Source organism: Phyllostomus hastatus, unplaced genomic scaffold (assembly GCF_019186645.2).
Source record: "Phyllostomus hastatus isolate PE091 unplaced genomic scaffold, TTU_PhHast_1.1 phas_scaffold_93, whole genome shotgun sequence".
NCBI classification, from domain to species: domain Eukaryota; kingdom Metazoa; phylum Chordata; class Mammalia; order Chiroptera; family Phyllostomidae; genus Phyllostomus; species Phyllostomus hastatus.
Genome location: NW_025334042.1, coordinates 33,365,968 through 33,389,381, shown reverse-complemented (window position 1 = coordinate 33,389,381; position 23,414 = coordinate 33,365,968). Strand labels below are relative to the sequence as shown.

At 37.8% G+C, this 23,414-nt stretch overlaps 1 protein-coding gene across 1 annotated transcript in view; it reads right to left on the bottom strand.

Moving 5' to 3' along the window:
• Positions 1 to 1,820: 1,820 nt before the first annotated feature.
• Positions 1,821 to 23,414, bottom strand: part of OVCH1 (ovochymase 1) — a 39,076-nt gene continuing 17,482 nt past the window's right edge. The window contains 16 exon segments of the mRNA XM_045830121.1: positions 1,821 to 1,971; positions 2,686 to 2,818; positions 3,597 to 3,720; positions 3,815 to 3,902; positions 5,137 to 5,158; positions 7,953 to 8,330; positions 12,171 to 12,272; positions 12,590 to 12,749; positions 16,391 to 16,542; positions 17,495 to 17,568; positions 19,420 to 19,478; positions 19,480 to 19,535; positions 19,538 to 19,600; positions 20,556 to 20,630; positions 22,127 to 22,255; positions 23,231 to 23,324. Coding sequence (XP_045686077.1) covers positions 1,821 to 1,971; positions 2,686 to 2,818; positions 3,597 to 3,720; positions 3,815 to 3,902; positions 5,137 to 5,158; positions 7,953 to 8,330; positions 12,171 to 12,272; positions 12,590 to 12,749; positions 16,391 to 16,542; positions 17,495 to 17,568; positions 19,420 to 19,478; positions 19,480 to 19,535; positions 19,538 to 19,600; positions 20,556 to 20,630; positions 22,127 to 22,255; positions 23,231 to 23,324 — 1,860 coding nt within the window.

The following is a 23,414-nucleotide window of genomic DNA, read 5'->3' as shown; positions in this document are numbered from 1 at the left end:
CTAGTTATATGACACATATTTTTCAATATTAAAAAAAATGACCCTTGCATTATAGGGATAAATCATAGTACTTGGTAATGTTAAATATTCATTGAACAACCTATTGACCTCAAGCACTGAGTTAGCTCCTGGAGCTTGTAAAATTTACTTGCAAAAATTGAAATAGGATCATTACAACTTTCTGGGGTGGAGATGGGAAGTAGTGCATATGTTTTAAGAACTAATTCTAAGTAAAGAAGAATAGGTATGTAGTTCATTAACATTATGAATTATAACTGATACAGCTGATGTACTATCTCCCTGCCTTTCTTTATTTCTTTGTTCTTCCAAACTGGGTACTCAGACAACTCATGCATGGAAAGACAATAGGGAAACAACAGTCTAATCTTTTCTTCCGAGCAGCACAGTTTAAAGGATAGAAATAAGAATGTATATTTCTAACTGAAACACAGCAGAAGCTTGGTTTCTTTTATATTAATTAACATACATTGTTATTAAATTCTCAAAACCACCTTATGAGGCAGTTCAAACAGCAAGTGTTTTGTAAGGCAAGAAAGGAAGAAGCACAGATAATTTATAAGGATGCTGGGCCCAGATCCTACCTCTCCCCACAAGAAGCTATGATGCTATCGATGCAAAGTTGTCTCAGGAACCAGGGAAGCTCTGCATTTATTAACATTCCCTTCTGGGATGGTAATGTAAGTCCAAAGGAAAAAGTGACAGTGGTTTCACAATTGACTGATTTATCAACTCTGGCATCTGGGTTGTTTTTCACTTTCAGGAAGCCAAAGTCCAGCAAAATGCCATATATGCTCTCCCTCTGGGCAGGCACCTTATGTCAGTAGGTATCTGTATTTTTAAGAATACTGGGAATTTATAGTCCATGTGTACAAGTATGTGGCAGTGATGGTGGGGTGTCCATTCTCATGAATCACATGAAAAGCAACAGGTAGATATTATTACTGCATGTCATGAATGAGGAAGCTGAGTCTCAGAAAGCTTTGGGAACAATCCCAAAGACATTGAACTACCAGGTGGTAGAACTGAGATTTGAACCCAGGACCATCAGATCCCATCGCATAGGGTACCGTTGATCCACTAGCCTAAACCCTGTTTCCATCTCCCTTCTCCCAGTGCCCTGTGGTCGCGTGGCAAAACTGGTCAAAGAAACTTAAACCTGCTACAGGATTCTGGGAAACGTGTTTGCTTTGTCCATGGTGATAATCCTTCCCCATGCCCCTTCTCCCTTTTTTCTCCAGGGTAATGGCAAGGACTGAAATCGTCATTATGGAACTATTAGGAAAAGGCCAAGAAAACTGCAGTAACTTTAGTCTCAGCAGAGTTTAACTGTTGAACTTATGTATCCACATACCTCTAGATCTCTCTCTCTCTCTTTTTTAGAATAATAAATTTGTCACTATAATCAGGTTTCTGGTTACTATCTAGTTGACAAACCCATTTAATGCCTTTTCTTATAAATATTATTTTGCTTAATTGATGTTATAGTCTTAATTTTCTTATGCTATGTTTGTATAAAACTGCATTATTCATCCTTTATTTTTGGTATCTCTGGGCAAGTTTAGTCTAGGTATGACCCAAGTAAGCAGCATAGAGTTCGTTGGGTTTAGTTGTCAACTTAATTGAAGGGAGTATTTGGTTAACGTCAATTATAAATTTTTTAAAATCAAAACAGTAACAGTAACCTATTTCAATATCATATAAGAGATGAATTTATATCACCTGTAAGGCATACTCTGAATATAAAACAGTTTAAGAATATTTAATAAAATAACATCAAAAACATAGTTTTTCATGGGAGACTAGTTACCTATTAATTTTTTTGCCTGATCCAAGTCCTTCATAACCCACAGGTGACCCTGGCAGGCCAAGGCTGTCACTTTCATCTGGAAGTTGATAATGTCTAGGCGAATGATGTGATTTGGAGGGGCTAACAACCTCCAGTGGCATCCATGGCACAGATGGAAGAACATCAGAAATGATTTCTGAACAGCCTGTACTGTTATTTAGTTTGTTCAGAATTTAATGCCTCACTGTAATTGACTTAGTTTGCCTTAGTTTTTATATCTGTTTTTTTTTGTGCTTGGGTGAAAGAAAGATTTCTACTTTAACTGACAACAATTAAAAAAGATTCTCTAATACTTACTTGGTCAGAAGTTTTAAGTAAATTCACCTACCATGGTGAATGGCTGGTTAATCATGTAAAGTACTCTGAATTCTGACTGGCAGTCTCTTAGAGTTAAGGATCTACTCTTGTCTGAATTTCCTCAAACGTCCCCAAAATCACATAAATTTACTTCAGATTGATACTACATAAAATTTCATTTTTCATTTATCTGTTTAAATCTATCTTATTGTTTAATTCCAGGAAAATTCTGAAAATTTAAGAACTACCTATTGAGTACCTACTAAGTGCTAGAAGATTCTACATATATTTTTTTAATCTCTAAAACTCTTTCAGATTTGAATTTCCACTTTGCCTGATAAATGATCTCTTTAATTCAAAAGTACAATTTATTAATGGGAATAACCTTACAATCAGCTTTTGTATATTAAAGGCTTCAGATCAGGTGAAAAATAATGCTTCAGGCACATACTAAGGGTTGCTACCTGTCAAGTAATCCTTCAGATACTTCCTTCATCATAATTAACAGTCCTCCTCATGTCCTAGTAGTTCTGCGAAAATATCTTGGGATCTGTATGATTCCTACTGGTTTGGTCAGAATAACATTGTTACAAGTGGCCACGTGCTCTTGGTTTGAACTCTGAGGAAGTCTGGTTATTTTACTGACTTTTGGACCTAGAAATAAAGAAAGAAAAGGAAATGAGAATAAAACTAATTTTTAAAAGGTTTGTTATATGCCTTTTCAGATCAAAGCTGCAAATTTTCTTCTCTAAGAAAGTTAACAGTAGGTGGTCAGTGTCCCTGACACGTCTCTACCTGAAACGTGCAAAGACACGGAGAACCAGCCCCTCTCTTGGAACTGTGTTTGGCACAGTCCGGGGTCCATGGGAGGTAATGTGAGGTAAATGCAGGCAATGCGGGTCCCATGCACAGTTCCATCTGAAACCAACATTCTTAACATAGTGTTTCGGGGGAAAAAAACTTTTCATGGGATATGCATGCTTTTCTTTATTACTTACTGAACTTTCCCCCAGATATATGTTTGCAGTGATTTTTGGTGCCAAGGAGAGAAACAAGCTTTCAGTTACCTATGCTCACTCGTCAAGAGTAGAAAATCCTCACTAATCACATGCTCTAAAATGCAATCTGACAGATAACTCTGAATTCCATAGAGGTTACATTTATAATGCTAGCATCCAATATTTGTGTAGTTTGTTTTAAAACTCATTCTAACCTTTTATTATTATAATATCACTCTAAAGAAAACTCTGATAGAGAGATAACAACTGGTCCAGAACCAGTCAACATTTCAAACCCAGATCTTCTGACCCACGAGAATTATGGCCTCAGAAAAGGCTCTTCGTGGTGTAAAATCACAACCACAATTGAAAACATTGTTTTGCACCCCATATATCTTAGCCATGTCCAGAAATCACAATTCTGGATGGTTTACCAGTCAGTCCAGTGGCCCACGGAGCAGTTTCTCTATTGGGCCTGACCAACCTCGATCGCCTCACACTTAACTCATTGCCCACAGAAACATGACTTCTTACACAATGTACAAGCTTTGAATATTTCTAAAAATAAAAGCATTGACTTTAAACTGTATAAATTTTTACAATGGCCAACATACCTTGGACTCTGAAAACAATATTCTTATGCCCAAAGTGCCTTGTATAGGGAATGAAATGTCACCCTCACCAGCAGTCTATAACTCATAAAAATCATTGGGTAAAGCTTTCTTCCACGTAATTCACCTCTGTTAAAAAACAATCAAATCTAGTAAAAAACAAGGACTCAAGGTTTTGAGTAGGTTTTCTATTTTAGGCACATGAATTATTTATTTTCAAGCATTATTTGCTTTTATTGAAATACATCTGGAATGTAACATGGTGTAAATTTAAGGGACACAATGTGTTGATTTGATACACTTATATATGGTAATATTATGGCAGTTGTAGCAATAGTTAGTTTCTCGACCACAACACATAATTATTTCTTCTTTTTTTGTGGTAGAAATAATCGATACCCAGTACTTTAGTAAGTTTGTTGATTAGAATACAATATTACTGACTATATTCACTATACTGTGAATTATTAGATCCCTGGGTCTTATTTGTCTATTAGTTACTAGAGTGTACCCATCAGGTAGAAATTTACTCCAATTCACAACATGAGGAAACAGGGTTCCAAAACTCAAGTGACTCGCCCAAAGTCATAGACTGCAGTGCTGAGGGGGGAGGGTCGGCCCCGGGGCCATGAGTCGGATACCATGGTTGCCTACTCTACCGTGTCACGTGGCTCCCTGAAGGGCAGTAGGCAGGAAACTATTTTATCTTTATATGATGGTGATATGCCATTTTTCTCCTACAAAATTAACCTAATTATTAAAAATATTTCATCATGAAGATCCATAACAGAAAACTTTTTCTATCTGAAAGTTGATTTTTCCCTATATATTAATCAGTCTTTCTTCGATTGCTTTACTTTGAGAGCCTGAAGACAAAGATGGGAAAAAGGTTATAATCATGATTCTAAAACAATTCGGAGAGCTGATTAAGAAAATATGAAAATAAACTGTCAGTTTTTTAGCATCAGACTCATCTACTATTGGAATGATGCTGTACCATTCCATAACACTTATTTAGATGCCTCCTATTCAGAAAGATATTTGCTGCCTAGACTATGCACAGCTACGTGGTACCCACGTCCCAGATACTACTTCCCTCCCTCCTCATTTCATGTCCCTCCCTTCAGCCCATCCACATAATACAATATATATTTCATTTTATCCTCTTATGCATCCTCTCCCCACTAGAACATAAGCTTAATAAGGAAAGAGACTTTTTGTTCATTTGTTCACTACTGGATTCCCAGAACCAAGAAGAGCTGGTCTCTGGTCCATAGTAGGTGCTCCACAAATGCTTGCAGAGAGGAAGAGAGGGAGGAGATTATAACCAAGAAGGAAAAAAAAATTAGTTGGCATAACATACTTGGGTAAATCATGTTGAAGTACTATTTGAAGAATGAGCACATATTTATTTGTAGCAAGTAGAGGTAAATGCAGCTCTTGAATGAATTGCTGGCTCCCACAGGGGAAAAGATAGCACTTTGCCATGGAGAAGAATACTATCCAGCTTGAATGAGGGGTAATGTTTCCATTACAGTCTCGCAGTTCTGCTAGCTATCTGAAGTGACAAACCAATTCTAAAAAGATGAAGGTGACAATTTCAAAGCAAACAAATGCTAGGTTGAAAAATTATAGTGGTTCCCCAGTTAGTCCACATAAAAGTCAAGCATGTTTTCAATTGGTTATAATGACAGAGGAAAGTTTGTCCTGAAAAATGTGTCTTTCTATATGAGAACCTAGTATATAATAAAGATAGTGATATAAATTGGAAGGAAAATAACTTTTTAAAAAAGAAACAGATATAACATTGTTTTATTATATCATACATTTTAGCAAGACTAAAAAAGAAAATTTTTAATTAATTTTTTTCCAGAACTCAGGATGAATTATTTTTTAAATGTAAAAGCAATGGGATAAATCACAGATCAGAGATATGTATGAAGATATTTAATCAAATAAAATTTAGAATGTTTACACTAACATATAATAAAATTAAAAAGCAAATCACAACCTTATAAATAAGCACTTGCAACTTGTAATAAAGAAAAAACGTCTTTATATATAAAAACTTTTATAAACCAATAAAAAGAATAATACTTAAAAATGGATGACAATGACAAAAAGTAAAAAGTACAAATAGCTAAGCTATATATGAAAAATATATATCCCTATTAATATTTTTGAAAAGTAAAAGTGCCTGTCAAACTGATATATGAGTTTACGGGCATGGTGGGAGAGGCTCCCATGTATTGCTAATGGCAGCAAAAACTGATTTAGCCTTTCTGAAGAGTGATTTAGCAGTACACATTCACGTGAAAAATGTCTGAGTCTTTAGGTGTTATCCTAATTTGGGGAGATACAGAAAGGAACAGAATAAATAGCAAGATCCCTGCTCTTGTGAAGCTTTCGTTTTAGTCAGGTAAATGAAGATGATTTCACATACAGATGGAGGCTGAAAATGAAATAACTAGCAGAATGTGATAGAAACTGATTGTCAGGAGGGAATAAATGATGCCACTTTAGACTGAAAGGTGTCTTTGAGGAGGTGATTTTCCATTCATTCATTCATTCATTCATTCATTTATTCCATGTGTCTTCCATGTGTCAGGTACTGTTCTAGGCACCGGGGATTCTTGAAGTGAAGAGACAAAAGTTTCAGCCCTCAGGGAGCACACATTCAAAGGGGAAGGCACAGGCATGAAAAAAAAACACACACAAAATATATGAGAAGTCAATAAGTGCTAAGAAAAGGGCATTAAGTACACAGGCAGGAGGTGATGCAATTTGTCAATCAAGGTAGGACTCATTAGAAAGGTGACATTCTAGTCAACACTTGAGGGTGGGGACAAGGATGAGAAGACACTCTTTGGACAGCTGGGCAAAGTAGGTACATGAGGGCCCTCAGGTGAGAATGAAAGTGCCCAGAGCATGTGGAGTTAGGGGGCCGAGAGGGGAAAGGTGTGCTAGGATTTGGATTTTACTCCATCCAGCTATAAGGAGAAGATCTTGAGCAGTTTTAAGAGGTGTGGCAAAGATGGTCTGATTGTAGGGGAAAGGTGTCCATAGTGGACAGGCCAGTTAATAGTTTTTCTGAAGTCTAAATGAGATAGTATTTTGAAAGAAAGATCCCTTTAACAAATGTGTGTGCCTTTTCTCTTGGAGGCAGTGCTTCCACTCACTCCTCCGCCATCTTGCTGAACCCATAGATGAATAGAGCAAAAAACTACATTTACATGATGGCATACTACACAGCAGAAAGAAAGAAGGAGCTCCTACCCTTTGAGACAGCATGGATGGAACTGGAGAGCATTATGCTAAGTGAAATAAGCCAGGTGGTGAAAGACAAATACCGTATGATCTCACCTATAAATGGAATCTAACCAACAAAACAAGCAAGTAAAATATAACCAGAGACATTGAAATTAAGAACAAACTGACAGTAACCAGAGGGGAGGTGGGAGGAGATAATGGGGGGAGAAGGGTTGTCAGGAACATGTGTAAAGGACACACGGACAAAACCAAAGGCGAGTTTGGATCAAGAGTGAGAGGTGGGGATGGCTGAGGTGGGGGAGAGTGATGGAGGGAAAATGGAGACAACTGTACTTGAACAACAATTTTAAAAATGTGAAAAATTGTGTGTGCCTTTTAAGTCAATGATTTAACCTCTCACCCTAATGTGAACCTAAGAAAACAATCTCACTTTCAAAGCAATTTTGCAGGCCTCCATGTACTCCTGAATCGGGCACATGCATAGGTGTGTGTACCATACACACAAACTTATTCTCATTCCAGGTTTCCCCATTAACCATACTATTTCCAACACTTTCCTCTTTGCTGAGAGACAAAAGGCCTGTACTACGCCTACACAAATAAGACATGGCAACTTCGTTTTGTTGAACAAAAATGGGTTTGCTGGCACATGAAATAAAATGACAGCTGGCATGTTACTAACAATGTTTTTAATTCTGACATTTTAAAAGCCTTTAATGTATTTTGCTTCATTTTAAAATTCAACACTACCTTCCCACCCCCCATTTTTAACCATCTTGACTCCTACACATACACAGTTCGGGCATTCTGGCATGGTTTTGGTATGTTTGAAGAAGTCTGTCTCTTTTGTCCTCTTTTCCCTTGACTATCCAAACAATAAAATACAAACACACACACACTCAACCTTACCTGTTTTGTAAGTTTTGAACATATTAGGTGTGTCTAGGAAAAAAGGCATGCCTATTGTGTGGATCACCATTTTGGAGGTATTATTACCAAGTCCAAGAACCGCCTCTCCAGAAGAGAGTTCCAGCCCGAAGTTTAAATGCCGGTAAGGATTACCTGACATCCTCTTTTTACTGTGGCCTTCTTCATAAATAGTCAGGATTGAGTCTTGACACAAATGAGACCCAGGGAGTGACAGGTACTCTACTATAAATTTTGCCGTTCTGCTTGGGGAGACTCTGAGCACCCAAGAACATTCCAGTTTTCCCTGATAATCCAGTGGATACCTTGGAGTTGAACAAGAGCCTCTGGGCTCTTCTAGCTCCACTTCAGAGGAACAGCCTGCAGTTCAGAACCCACAGACACCAGGGAGCAACATAAGCAAAGCCAAGAAAAATGAGGTTCTATCACAAACTTGAAAAATTTAGGTTTACAAGAAAAAAAGTAACACTTTACTACATTTTGTTACAAGTTCTTCAGTAAAAAAGATCATCCCATTTAATGTGTCCTATTTTCTTGAAATGAGATTGCAAGAATAGAATTTAAATTATAATGATGTAAAATGGCTTTTAACTGAATTTTTAAAATTTCTTAGAAAATGCACAGTGGCTTACAGTCTCTACTCCCAGCATGTTTTTATCTCTTTCCTTCTCTGAGATGCAACTAAAGATCTGTTCCTAAATCTTCACTAATTTCGCTGAGCATTTATCCTACTGGGACTAATGATTACATGCATGTAGTTTGTGATTGAGGTCAAGAAAAGGAGAATTTGCTGAAAGCTCGTGAATATCTCTCATTTCTCTGACTTATTTGTAAGTTCAAGGCCACCATTAGACCTGCAGGGATACCTGCAGAGCTTCAGATGCCAGTAGCTCTCTGGCCCACTGACTTTGTAACCAGGTTCTCCTTCTTCAGGCTACATCCTTGCCTGTTCCTTCTTCCCTTATGCCTATTTAGTCCCTTGATAAAAATCTTCTGAGCAATTATATATTGAAATACTCATATTTAAATTAATGTGTTTTAATGTGTGAGTACTTGTTAATTAATATATACATGATGATATATGTTCTATGTAGAAAAATTAATAATCTAACCAAGTAGAGATGAAGGATGGTAGAAGGGAAATAAAATGCTGCAAGAATTCAGGATGCTATTCCACCGCCCAGTCTTCTGTTGCTTCTCTGCAAATTCTCCTTTTCATTTATATGGCTATGATAATGTAATTCATAGGCTTATTAAATCTACTTTGACTTAATAGTAACCTAACTGATTTACCAGTCTCTAATCTTCCCCTACCATGCCCTCTAATCTGGGCACAGTGTATGAAACAGAAGAACTGAGTTCTTTCTTTGTTTAGAGCAACTGAAGTAGTGCACCTTACAATGTCTTTCACAGTCTGCCCCTAATATGTCTTTCCAATCTTTTCCATCATTTTTTCCTCTCCACATGAATCCTCTGTGACAAATCTGCCTGGAAAAGGAGCCAAATCATATAACTTCATGAGTTCCCAACCAGTCACTGCTTTTTATAAATGGGGAACAATTAAAAAAATAGCTATGATTCATTAGTTCCATTATGTAAAAAACAAGTGGTGAGAGCAGGTGCATGTTAAATGTGGCATAGTCCTAACGTTTTCTCTCATACCATAGTCCTAGAACTAAAATAAAACAATACAGTTTTACATGTAAAACTTTCCAAGTTCTTTGGCATGTGTAAGAATTTCTGAACATATACAAGGAAGAAATATCTTCTCTACGTATCAACAATATTTATTTTCTAGTAGCCTGAATAGGATAGGTCAAAGAACACATTCCATTGTGACCATTACTACCACTTATTGACCCTTCTCCCTGCTCATGCAACCCTTATTCTCAGTGCTTTACCTGCATTAAATTACTTAAGGACTCATTGAAATTAGTCATTTAACTCAACCCATTGAAACCATTAGGTTTTAGAATCCTGGACCTAAGTTTGCTTTCTATCTCAACCCCAATTCCAGATTTAATTTCTTTAAATATTATATTTATTTATTGTTAGAGAGGGAGGAAGGGAGGGAGAAACAGAAGGAGAGAAACACTGATGTGTGAGAGATTTGTTTGCCTTTTGCATGTCCCCAACTGGGTACCTGGCCCACAACTGATGGAACCAACTCACTGAGAATTGAACCAGTGACCTTTGGTTCACAGGCTGGCACTCAGTTGACTGAGCCACACCAGCCAGGGTTCCAGATTTCATTTTAATGTAAATATGACTCTGACTTTTGTTTTGACTCTTCGACTCTTGTGTTGTCAGACTATATCACCCACAACTGGTCTCTGAGTTACTCTTTTTCATTCCTAGATTTTAGCAGACATTCCCTCCAACACTATTCCTCCAGCAGTTGCTGATTTCAGCATCTGCACAATGTAGATGATGATTCCAGAACTGAAGCTTGTCAATCTCTCAACTTTCCCCCACCCAACCTCAGCCTTATCCCAAAGGTCAGCCACTAGAGGCCTGTTTATTAGAAAAAAAACCCAAGCTTTTCATAACATCACTTTTAAGCACCACTGTCTCCAACCACAAACTTCTATCTTTTATGTTCCTCTAACACTCCTGACAACTTTGAGACTTGCAATTCAACTGTCTCAGAGATTTTCAACTGGTGTATCATGGCACACTGATGTGCCACAGCATAATTTTTAAAACATGCAATACCTGACTATTTAGTGAGGGGCACTGACTTCTTTTCCCTTAGACTGTCAAATTAAAAAATGTCAAGAGCCAACACATCAATAACATCTGGTATGAATGAATCAAAATTATACCTATTTTTTTGGTCAGATCAGCAAAATATATATTTTTTGGTGTGCTATAGAATTTTAGTACTCCATGCTTGTGTGCCATGACATGAGAAAGCTTGAAAATTGCTGATCTACCCTATCCCCTCTTCCTTGGTTCCAAACTCATCTTGCATCTTTGTTTACTCCTTTCCTAGGTCAATTCCAATGATCCATTGTTTTAATCCCTTCTTCACACATATTCTCACTTCCCTTATACCCTTGCATACCTGGGAAAACCCGTTCTGACTGAATGAATTCTCTACCTGCTCTGCATCTATATGGTAGCGCTCAGTGTCTGCACAGGAAAACGTACAATTAAGCCAACTGGTTGGTCTCCTTCTGAATTTATAATCATTAATCTCAGAGGCTTTTATGCTGCCCAATAATCCTACTATGTTTTCTTAGTCTATGCACTTTGCCACTTTTTTTAGAGAACTTTTTCATGCATTCTCTTTTTTTCCTTTTAAAACCCTTGAACCTCCCTTCATAATGTCCTGTTTCATCTGTTGGGAAAACAGAAGCAATTAGAAAAAAATGCCAGAAGTTCCCATCTCTACATGTACCCCATACACCCATGTCAGTGACTGAATATTCTGCCTTCCATCTGGCAATTATGGAGGAACTGCGCTTTGCTCCTGCCTAAGACCAAACCCTCCGGCCAAGCACTAGATCTCATCCCTTTCTTCTGCTGAAGTCGTTGATCTAACAATTCCCCAACCCCTCTCACTTGCATCTTTTTCAGTTTGTCTCCAACTCATTGTCTACTGAGTCGAGTGTATGTGGAAGTGAGTGGGGAAGAGCTAGATGAAAGGGGGAAGACCCTGACCATTAGAGAACTAAGCATGATGATATCAAAGAATTTTCATCACCCCACAAGTCTACTTCAGGCTTCAAACCCTCAGGCTGCTTTTTGCTCTCCACTAAAAATTAAAATCCTATTAGAAAACAGACAGTAACAATTGTGGGAGAATTAAGAGAGACAGTAACCCTCAGGCTAGTCTTGGGGTTCTCATAGCCGGAGACTTATATGAGCAAGATACCTGAAAGTATAAGGACCTTTGTTTATATAGGAATAAATAGCTCAGAGGTCAAAATAATTCTATGCACTTCAAATTCAGGCAGTTGTTCACAATCAGAAGATTGTTATTTTTTTTTAACCTGAGATCACTGTATCTATGAAGTAGAAAAGATCCCCAGACCATCACAATTACAGTTCTCCTCTTTTGCAGCTTGAACTAGCTAACAGAATGAAAACACAGAGCTTAGAGTGTTCCACGGAAAATAAGGGAACCTGGACATGGAATGCTTTTTGCTAAATTCTTATTAGCTGTTTTAATGAGATAACATGAATATCCATTACCTGTTCCAGATGCACTGTCTGTTGAAGTTATGAGTGGTGGCAGTTGTTTCCTTGTTAAGGTTTTGCTTTTATTATTCATCTGAAGTGAAGCAAAATTTGTATCTGGGGAGAACCGGGAAAAAATAAATAAAAATGAATGCCCAGAGACAACAGGTAGTCTGTACCAAAGCAGCTTTACTTAAAGGGGAATGCATGTCTAGGATTCAAACAGCGTGAGGAAAAGTCAGTTTTACCATAACTCTGTCTAAGGGAGAACATATTCTTACAGAACTTTAATGTGCACTTTAATGGGTTTTAAAACTAAAATAAATAAAATATTACTTTATAGTCATCTCTTTCTTAATGCTGATAGAAATCTAAAGAAAGAGACATGGTTTTCATAATTATCGGATATTGCATAAATATTGAAAGATATTTACCTTTTGGGGGGGGGGTTTGAATCCAGTCCGAGAAGACACTCACCCTGGCAAATACACCTGGCTTCCTTGGCCAGGTGCAGCCAGCTCTCCAGCTGATGACTTCACAGATGCCAAAGAGATCGTTTTCATGTCAACACACTAATGGCCCACCAGAGTCTCCCTGAAACACCAAAGAAATATGCTCTAGAAATTTGCTTTAATCAGAGCTCTAGTTTTCAATTTTGGAATAGGAATAACCAATAATTTATTCATAATGCATTTCTTTAATTTCTTAAAAGAATCATTCTATGTCAATTTGTATACCTTAGGATACTTAGACTCAAATAAATGAAATTACAAACGAAAGAGGAGACATTATGACTGATACCACAGAAATACAAAGAGACTATAATAAATAAATTATATACCCCAAATCGGACCACCTAGAAGAAGTGCAGCCAGGCCATACATAATGATATTTTTGTCAGTGACAAACCACATATACAATGGTGGTCCCATAACATTATCCTGAAACTGAAAAAGTCCTATCACCTAGCAATGTTGTAGCTATCCTAACATGGCAGTGCAGTGTATTATTTATATGTTTGTGGTGATGGGGGTGTAAACAATCCCACTGTGCTGCCAGTCACGTAAAAGGAGAGCACATACAATTACAGTAGTAGGCTATGCCATCTGGGTTTGTGTAAGTACCATCTATGATGTTTGCACAAAGAGGAAATCTCCTAATGACATATTTCTCAGAATGTATCCTTGTCATTAAGCAGGGCGCGTGACCTAGAATTATATAACCCACCAAGACCTAATCATAAGGCAATAAAAAATCAGACAGACCAATGCACGTAAGGAGATTGATTCAGTAATCAAAAACATGCCAACAGAGAAAAGCCCAGGGCCAGATGGCCTCACTGATGAATCTACTAAACATTTAAAGAATTAACTCCAATCTTTTGCAAACTCTCCAAAAAAATCGAAGAGGCGGGAAAACTCCCAGGCTCATTTTATGAGGCCAGCATTAGCCTGAGACCCAGGACAGATAGGGATACTACAAGAAAAGAAAATCATAGCCCAGTATCCCTGATAAATAAGATATAAATGTTCTCACCAAAATACAGACAGACCCTGACTTACGATGGTTTAACTTAGAATTTTTGACTCTATGATGGTGAAAAAGCAATATGCAGTTAGTAAAAACTATACTTTGAATTTTAATCTTTCCCTGGGCTAGCAATATACGGTATTATCACAATGCTCTCTAGTGATGCTGGTCGATGGCAGAGAGATAATTTTGCCCAACTGTAGACGAATGTAAATGTTCTGAGCACATTTAAGATAACTGAGGCTAAGCTATGATGTTTGGTCGACTAGGTGTGTTAAACCCATTTCCACTTAATTATATTTTCAGTTTACAATGGATCTTAGGATGTAACTTCATCATAAGTCAAGGAACATGTGTACTATCAAACTAAATGCAGAACTGAACTCAAAAGGAAAATACACCATGATCAAGTGGGATTTATCCCAGTGATCCTGGGATGGTTCAACATGCACAAATCAGTAAGTGTAATTTACCACAGTAATAGGATGGAAGTTAAAATTATATTATCATGTTGTTAGTACAGAAAAAGCATCCAACATTTATTCATGATATTAAAAAATCTCTCAGCCGTGGCTGGCGTAGCTCAGTGGAATGAGCGTGGGCTGCAAACCAAAGTGTCGCAGGTTCGATTCCTAGCCAGGATACATGTCTGGGTTGCAGGCTATAACTCCCAGCAACCGCACATTGATGTTTCTCTCTCTCTCTCTATCTCCCTCCCTTCCCACTCTAAAAATAAATAAATAAAATCTTAAAAAAAAATCTCTCAACAAATTGGATATAGACAGAACATACCTCAACATAATAAAAGCTATACATAACTACACACAGCTAACATCATATTCAGCAGTGAAAGGTTGAAACATTTTCATCTAAGATCAGGAACAAGACTAGGGTACCCACTCTCACTACTGCTATTCAATATGGTACTGGAGGCCCTTGCCAAAGCAATTAGACAAAATTTTAGAAGGGCATACAGATCAAAAAGGAAGTAAAACTGTATTTGCTCATTTGCAGATGATATAATCTTATATATAGAAAATCCTAAAGACTCTACCAAAAAACTGTTGGAACTAATCAACAAATACAGTAAAGTTTTAGGATAGTAAATGAACATATAGAAATCAGTTTGTCTCTATACACTAACAAAATACATGAAAAAGAAATTTAAAAAAATATTATGTACAATATCATCAAAAAGAATAAAATACTTAGTAATAAATTTAGCCAAGAATGTGAAAGCTCTCTACTGAAAATTATAAGATTCTGACAAAAGAAATTGAGGAAGACAAAAATAATTGAAAAGCTATCCATGTCAATGGATTAGAAAAATTAATATTATTAAAATTTCCATACTAATGAAAGCTATCTACAAATTCAATACAGTTTATGTCAAAATTTTAGTGGCACTTTTCATAGAATTAAAAAATATTCTAAAAGTCATATGAAACCACAAAAGACCAAATAGCCAAAATAATCTAGAGAAAGAACAAAGTTAAAGACATCAGATTTCTTGATTTTAATATGTGTGGTCTGTCCAGAAGTTATCCAGCCATGTAATATGAAAAATAAAGACATTTATTGAAGAAGATACAAGATACAAGAAACATTGTACATAGGACAATGACACTTCCGCCCCCTTCAACGTAGGCACCTGGGGACCTCACACAGTTCTCCCAATTGCCATCAGCTGCCCTGTCAGATTTTCATAAATCTTACCAACTTAGGGAAGAAGGGACCACTTCCCTTCCCTCTTCATGCTTTCAGGTGGAAGGACTTCTATTCAGATTAATACCCAGTTTTTTTCCCCATAGGGGTGACGTTCATTGGTTCTTGTTTCTTGATTGGGAGAGATGTCATCAAAAAGCAGTAAAGACTAGAGATTCATTCTTTCTTTCCTCTCTACTCTAGACCAGCATGAAACTTGTGAAGACCACAGCTTTCCTTTAGGTGGGCTGCTCTAATCCACACTAGATATTGAAGATAAGCTACAGAATGTTAGAAACCCTTTTTGGTTGTACATCTAAAATCTCATCCCTTAGTTGGCTTTGTGAATAGTAAAGCTGGTGTTTGCAATGCATTTGCCCATATTCTGTCTTTTTCTTAGCTGATTCTGAACTTGCCAACAGTGCCATTGCCCCAGTGAGTACATCTACAATATTACTGAAATTAAACTAGTGCTTTGTGATTTGGTTTTCACTGTATATGAAAACCATTTTTTTCAAAGGTTCTTATGTTCTTCATGTTTATTTTATTTTACTCCATAGTGGAAAAACAAGTGTGAGTGCCCTGGAGATTAATAACAATTTAAAACAATGAAACTCTTCAGTGATAAATAGTATACACTAATTTAGAATCCTTATTTGCTTGTTCCTCTCTTCCCAAAGCCTGAAATATATCTGAAAATATCTTCCCACTTGCAGGCCAGTTTGGTGGTGCTGCCATTTCCTTTTTTCTCATGGTCCCTTGCTATATCCCTCTGCTCTTCTGGCTGTAGGTTCTTTCCACCCACCTCTACCATCTCAGCAAGCTTGGGCACAGTAACTCACTCTGTCTGTCCTCCTTCTGGCCTTCGGGTGAGGGGATGTGGCACAATGCTATGAAGCACAGACTAAGGGAGCTGTCTGTGGCTTTGAGAGTCGTCTCCTCCTATACAAGGAGAATCTCTAGCAGATGATGATTTCCTGTCTTCCTCTGCAAAATCTCACCTGACAGTCCTCTCCCACTCTAGCTGCAAGGCCAGCACAGATCAGCCTCTCTTTGATCCTTCCTGGGTGAGGAGAATAGTAAGTGCTTTTGTAGATCTCTCTCTCCAACACAAACACTTGCATCTGCTGTAGGCGACTTGGCAGGCTACCATCTAATTAAGAAACAGATTCAGAAAGAGAGCTTCACAATGATGTAGGCAAGAAGTTATGTTAAAAAATAGTGAAGCTCAGACTTGCTTTGCACTAGCATAATTGCAATCACTCCATTGTGCCTGAGCTGATGTAGAATGCTAAATCAAAATATATATATTATGCAGAGTATTTTCATTTCCAGATGTGACATCTTTGTAAAGGAAGGACATTGGCAGGAGAACAAGACCAGAAACATTTTTTTCTAGTTTATTTTCCATTTAAATATTAGTGTTTCAAACATTGCTACATAAAAACTCAGAAAAAGAAAATCAAGATATGAACTGGTGTTATATGTGATTTATATGATTACATATGTATACATATATATTATACATATATATTATATATACATATATATTATATTATATACATAATATAAAAAGAAAGAAAAAGAAAATCAAGATATGATGTTATATGGTGATTTATATGATTACATATGTATACCTATATAGTATATAATTATTATATATTTTATAACTATTATATATGGTATAATATATATATAAATATATATTATAAATATGTGATAGCAATAAGTTCTTATGATTTCCTAATATAATCTAAAATCATATTCTTTTTTCCCTCAATTGACACTGTCACCTAAACTCAACTCCAATTTAAAAAGACACTAAAGAATTTCTTCTCATAATTGACCCTCAGTCATGCCTGTCTTAACATGTATTTTGCATGACATTTCATCACATTAGATTCATGACATTACAAAAATTAGGTTTACTATTTTGTAGTCTTAAACCTTTCAGGACAAAATAAAAATTACCTTACATTTATATAGCAATCACCTTAGTATTTATAGGGCCCTTTCCTCCAACCTAACAATACAGCAGCATCGTGGGGTGGGCTCACATCGGTTTCACACATGAAAAGGGCACAGCTCTGAAAATTCAATCTCACAGCACCTGTCGGACAGAACCAGTAATGCAGCCAAGGTCTGACGATAAATCTTGTGCTGTTTTTGATGCGCTAATCTAACACATAAGCATTTTAATGTATTTAAACTCCTCTTTTCAGGGATCGTGCATCTTCCCATCAGTGTTGCTTACCATGTCTCAAAATCAAGAACTCATTTTCTCTGAGTCTAAAAGGATGGATTCCTCTTCCATAAGACTGTAACCACCTTGCAGTCACCTGGTGGTCATGAAGTTGGCAAAGGTTGAAGGTTTTAGAGAATGGGCATACTTATTCAGGGGCTTTGAAACCAGTCTGTCAATAAATATTTCGTCTTCATTCTAGTGGAGGTAAACTTCTAGCCCTGGGGAGAGGGTGCTGAATTAGACAGAGATCTGCCTCCCAGAGGTTCCCACTCTAAGGGGTGAGCTACAGAAAATGATCACATAAAAACATGTCAAGGATGTGGATGTGCAATGAGATGACACAATGGGTAGTGCAGAAAGCAAGTGACAGAACAGGCCTGCTGCAGCACAGAGGGTTGAGAAGGGGAGTGACATTGGAGAGGGAGAGTGAGATGAGGAGGAGGCAGCTGGGAGAGTCGCATAACCATGTTCTAAGTGGAAGGAAATGAAGTGCAGAGCTTTAGAAAGCAGAATAAGCTTGGTGTTTAAGAGGAAGGAAGACCACAGTGTCTGAAGGGACAAAAGGAGGAAATGAAATTGGACAGTTAAGTGGAGGCCTAATTATATAGAGCCCAAGTCAGGCTGGGAATTCAAGAATTTTCAGGTGGGCCATAGCTGACTTTAAATCCTACCTTTGTTGCTTAGTAGTTTGGGGATATTAGTAAATTGCATAACGCTGAGCCATAGCCTCCTCATTTGCAAAACAGAGAGGATAAAAGTCTCCTATGTGGTGGTTGCAGAGACTTTGGGGAAATGCAATTTGGCTGCAGGTAGTACAGGAGCTGTGAACATGAACACTTGCACGAAGATAAGTCCTCTCCTTCAAGCTTACAGATTCCAAATAAATGCTGCAGAAGCAGAAGGAAAATGTAATAGAAAATGATCTTTTACAGTGAAAAGAGGCAAAAGGCAAACATTGACCCACTCAGATAATTCGGTATTTCATTGCAGCTTTAAGCACTCTGTCACTAGCCCAGCAGTCTGCTAAACACAGACAGCGGGCCAATGCCGTTCCAGAACCTTCCACCCCATCCCAGGGCCTATTTAGAACAATCCAGGAACTAATAATGGTACGTGCATTTTAAATGGTTGGAAACAACTCTAATAAGAATAATATTTCATGACACATAATAGTATATGAAATTTAAAGTTCATGAATGAAGATCTGTTGGAGCAGAGCCACGTCCCTTTGTCACACTGCCTGTGGCTGTGTTGTGCTGCAGTGGTAGAGACCATACGGCCCTCACAGACTAAAAACCTTACCTGGCCCTTGAAATTGTAGGTCTAGCCTGCTTATCATGAGTCACCCTAAAGGGAAAATATAAAACAGCTCATTCTCTAACTGGTCATGCAGTGATCAAGGCGGTGGATTATCTCTTGTGCCCTCACTATTGTGGACCATATTTTAAGAGGAACAACACTAAATCGACCCATGGGAAGCTTCATTGCATGGTGAGGCATCTGAAATCACAGTAGAATAACGAGTATTTAGCTTAAAGATCAAATTAAGAGACAATGTGAGAGGGGTCTTCAGATATAGAAAAGATGTTTGTACAAAAGAAGAAATAGACCTAGCTCAATTAATTTTTTCCTCATTCTCCCTGTTTGAATGGAGGCTAGATGGCAATGCAGAAAAAACACAGACAGGAATTAATCTGGGTGATTTCAGAAGTTAGACCTTCATGTTTATGTCCCAGGCATGGACTATAAACAGCAAATTGGTGAAATGTCATCCACTTCACTCACGACCTCACACAGTGGGCTGCAGTCAGAATCCCATTCGGGTTGATGATGGTGCTGCCACAACTGGGGATTTCCCAGAAACCTCAACCCCACCTGCCGTGGCCGGCAGTGGGGGCAGCTTCTTCCCCTCCTGCAGTTCTTCTCAGAAGCAACCGGGATCTGAATGGAGGGATGCCACAGACCCCTACAGCAAAGAGGATAAAACCGATGACTGATGATCCATACAAGTGGAATAATTAAGAGTACCCTTCTCCGATGGCTTGCCATAAGCAACAACTATAATTCCCAAATGCCAGATGAGCTTTGTAAAAGTACAGATTCCCCAAACCTACCCCTGGAAAGTCTGGTATTAAAAGCTTGTCCAGGTAACTCTATTAAGAAATTATATATATTTACATTGGAATTTATAGTATATGGAACTTATATCCTAGCAAGAAAATTTTGTTTGTTAGCAGAGCACACATGGTTCTTCATTATATGTCCTGGTTTTAGCTCCTCACTGTATGAAACTATTTACAATCCTCAAACATGCCAAATCCACTCAGACATGCAAATGTTCTCCTATCTGGAATACTGCTAGGGTTCAGCTCAAGTGCCACCTTCTCCACTAAGCCTTCTCTGCCTCCCCCCTAAGGGGCAGTTATTTTTGCCTTACAGCCACCTGCACAGCTTTCTATTCAAGCCCACCAACTAGGACATGCACAGTATGTGCCTACAGAGGGATGATAGATCATGATATTTAACTGACACTTTAGGTTATGAAGAAGTTAAAAGTTGTCAGTGAGTATTAATGAATAAAAAACTTTGTTTTCCCCCTTTGCCTCATATGAATAATCATATTAAGTACAGAGTCCAGGGAGATAATTTAAATATTAGGTTTGCGCAGGAATAGAGGAGGTCAAAGGATTGCCTTTTGTACCCCTTTCTTCCACCGTAAAGTTGATTTCTTCTTTCCATTTATGAGTTTTTATGTAAACCCAGACAGGTTTCTGGAAGTTTCATGGTCCTAAATAATCTCACATGAAACTCACTCTCTTTCACTGTGGAGCTGAATCAGTGTAAGAAGAGACTTGCCAAAACAGGCCCCTTGTTAAAAAAAAGAGATTCAACAAAGAGTAACCATATGGCCATAAACTCACTACACAGAATAGCTTTTGCAGAAGATACAGGATTGCTTTTGGGAGGTGATATTGATCCAATTTTGTTTAAAGAATCTGTAGAAGAAAAATCTAGTCAAAAATAGAGGAGCCTATACCAGCTGACTGTACTTACTCAGCCTGGTCACACGTAAACCCACTCTAATGCTGCACTCACTGACATCACCTTTCACATGCTAAATGCCAGATCCCACAGATATGATCTAATCTATATCTTTTAATATCCCCACTGTATCTGACTTCTTAAAGCACTTCTTCCATCCTTGGGTCCTTAAAAGTACTCTCTTGATTTTCTTGACATATCTAAGGCCCTTTCTCAAAATCAGTCTTTTCTTAGGATTCTATTCTTCAGCCTGATATTCCACAGGGTATATGGTTCATAACCTTATTTTTAAAGGTTTACATATATATGACTTCCAAATTTGTCTCCTCAATCTAAATCTCATTCCTGAATTCTAGAATCTAGAACTGTTAGTACTACCATCTGGATCTCCAACAAGCTCATAAAATATCCACATGTCTCAAATGGAACCAATTCATTTTGCAGTCAAGGTGGGCTTATGTTTTTCCGTATCATTTGGTGGCCTCACCATCCATCTAGCCATTCAAACTAGAATCCTCAAAATCATGCTAGAATTTTTCTCCTTCATACACCCCCTTCCCCACAACATATCTAATCAACAATATATCTAGAATAAATTCCTACAATGACTTCCTCACTACTCCCCTTGCATGTAAGTTCACCCCTAATTTCTATATCCATCTTCTGCATCGCTACCAATGTTTGAATTCTCTCTAGAGAATTCTAGGCCCTAGAACTCTCTACTTGCTATGCATCTTTGGGAAAGTTACCTCTCTGAGCTTCTGTGGCCCTCATCTGTGAGAAAGGGAGCAGTGTACAAATCTCTTAGATTTTTAAGGAGGAATAAATGGGATAATGCATGTGAAATTCTTAGTCTATACCTGGTACAGAACAGGTATAATCAAGAAATGTTAACTAGCTATCCTATCATTAGGTATATTAAATTTAATGTCCTATGTCCATCATAGTCTAACATCATAGTCTTTTCTATCAACCCTTCCAAAAGTCAAACAGCATTGCGTTATTTGTAGTTTTTCTGTACGCAATCCATTCTCTTTTATATTAGGGTCTTTGCAGATGATATTCCTTTTTCTGGGCAAGGGCTCCTTTATCCCTAGAATGTCTAGAAACCTATTTACCTTTTAAAACCTTCAAATATCCAGAAACAGAGCTAGCCCATCTCATTTCTGAATTACATTCTCTAATCTGAATGATCTACTTTTAATGTGAGGTGCTCAGCATCCTTTTCGGCCACCTGCTAGATGCAGTTTCTCAGCTTCGTACAGCACAGACTCCAGGGCATGATCCCAGATCTACAGAATGTAAGTCTTTGGGGGTTGGGCCCAGCCATTTGCATTTTTATTTTGCCACTGAGGTGATTTCAGCACCCTAAATTTAGATGAACATGGGCAAATTATCTTTACTATAACCATTTTCATAAGCAGAACACTGCACGAGTATTTATACTGACCTGAGGGCAAAAAGGTGAATCTAGCCTTGAAGCCTCAGAAGTTCTTTTGACCATCACTTCTAAAGTGAGTCACCATCAGGCTACTAGAACTGAATACTGGAGTAGGACTGAAGGTTCCACAAAGTTTAGCTGCAAAAGTTTTAGGGAAGTTTGGTTTATAGTTAGAAATTAAAAAAAAAAAAAAACGGAGGTGAAGTATTATCTGGTTAATTATTTTTAAGCAACTGTGGTTTTCTTTAGCTTTGGTTTGTAGGCACATCCTTTTTATTTTCTGGGGGAATTAAACACTAGCTTCCAGATAACAATGTATTATAATTTTTTTGCACAGGAAAAAATCTCCATAGACAGGCTAAAGACATCTGATTTTTAGTATGCATGAAAATCTCAATTGATTGTTCATTTGTAGATAAAGAGAAGAGGCAAGTAAAAAAAGAAAATCCCAGACTTGGTATTCCTCCTTCAAACAGAACATGGCTACGCTGCGTGTGCGCGGGTAACGCCTGCAATCTGCTTCGCTCGAACCCTGCTCTGTGCAGACCCCGTTCTGCTGGGTCAGGGAACTGTGCTTCACTCACCCGTCTAAACAGCAGATAAACCGTCTGAGCCTTCCAACATTCCTGCTGTTGCACCAGCACTAGGACCCAGCTAAGGTGTTAGGGAAGTGGCTACATGGCTGCAAGGGATAATTTTTTATACTTGATGAATTGGTAGGTCAAAACTAAAAGCATACTTGATGTTTTGGTTCAAAAAACTAACTTTTAAGACTCAAGTAGAAATGGCAGTTTTTGGTTACCTTTTTTTTTCATTTGTTTTTGTGGACATAAAAATAAAAATATCAGCAATAGAAGGGATGACTACAGAAAAGGAGGGAATATTCTAAAATTTTCTTCAAATGTTGCATGCTTCTATTCAAAACCTTGCTGGTGAACCCACTGTGGGCCCCTGGTTTTTAAACGTGTGTTTTCTGGCATCATGAGTTTCTGGTGTAAGAAACTCATATTCCCAGCTGACCTCTGGGTGCCCAGTGAGGCTGGCATATGCCACAGCTACACTGGTTAGTCTCATGTTTTTCAGATTAAGTTTAAGCAATAGAATGTTACCCACCTAACTCATGCTCTGCTTCTGTATCACCAAAAATCACAACAGTGTCACAAGCACAGCTCTGGTTAAACTCAGTAGTAAAGTCCTCAAATGCCAACTATACAAATTATAAACATAACCAGGGAAGTGGTCAAGGGAGAGAGGAGGTCAACTTGAATGGCTTCCCTCTGCACGCTAAGTGGCTCCC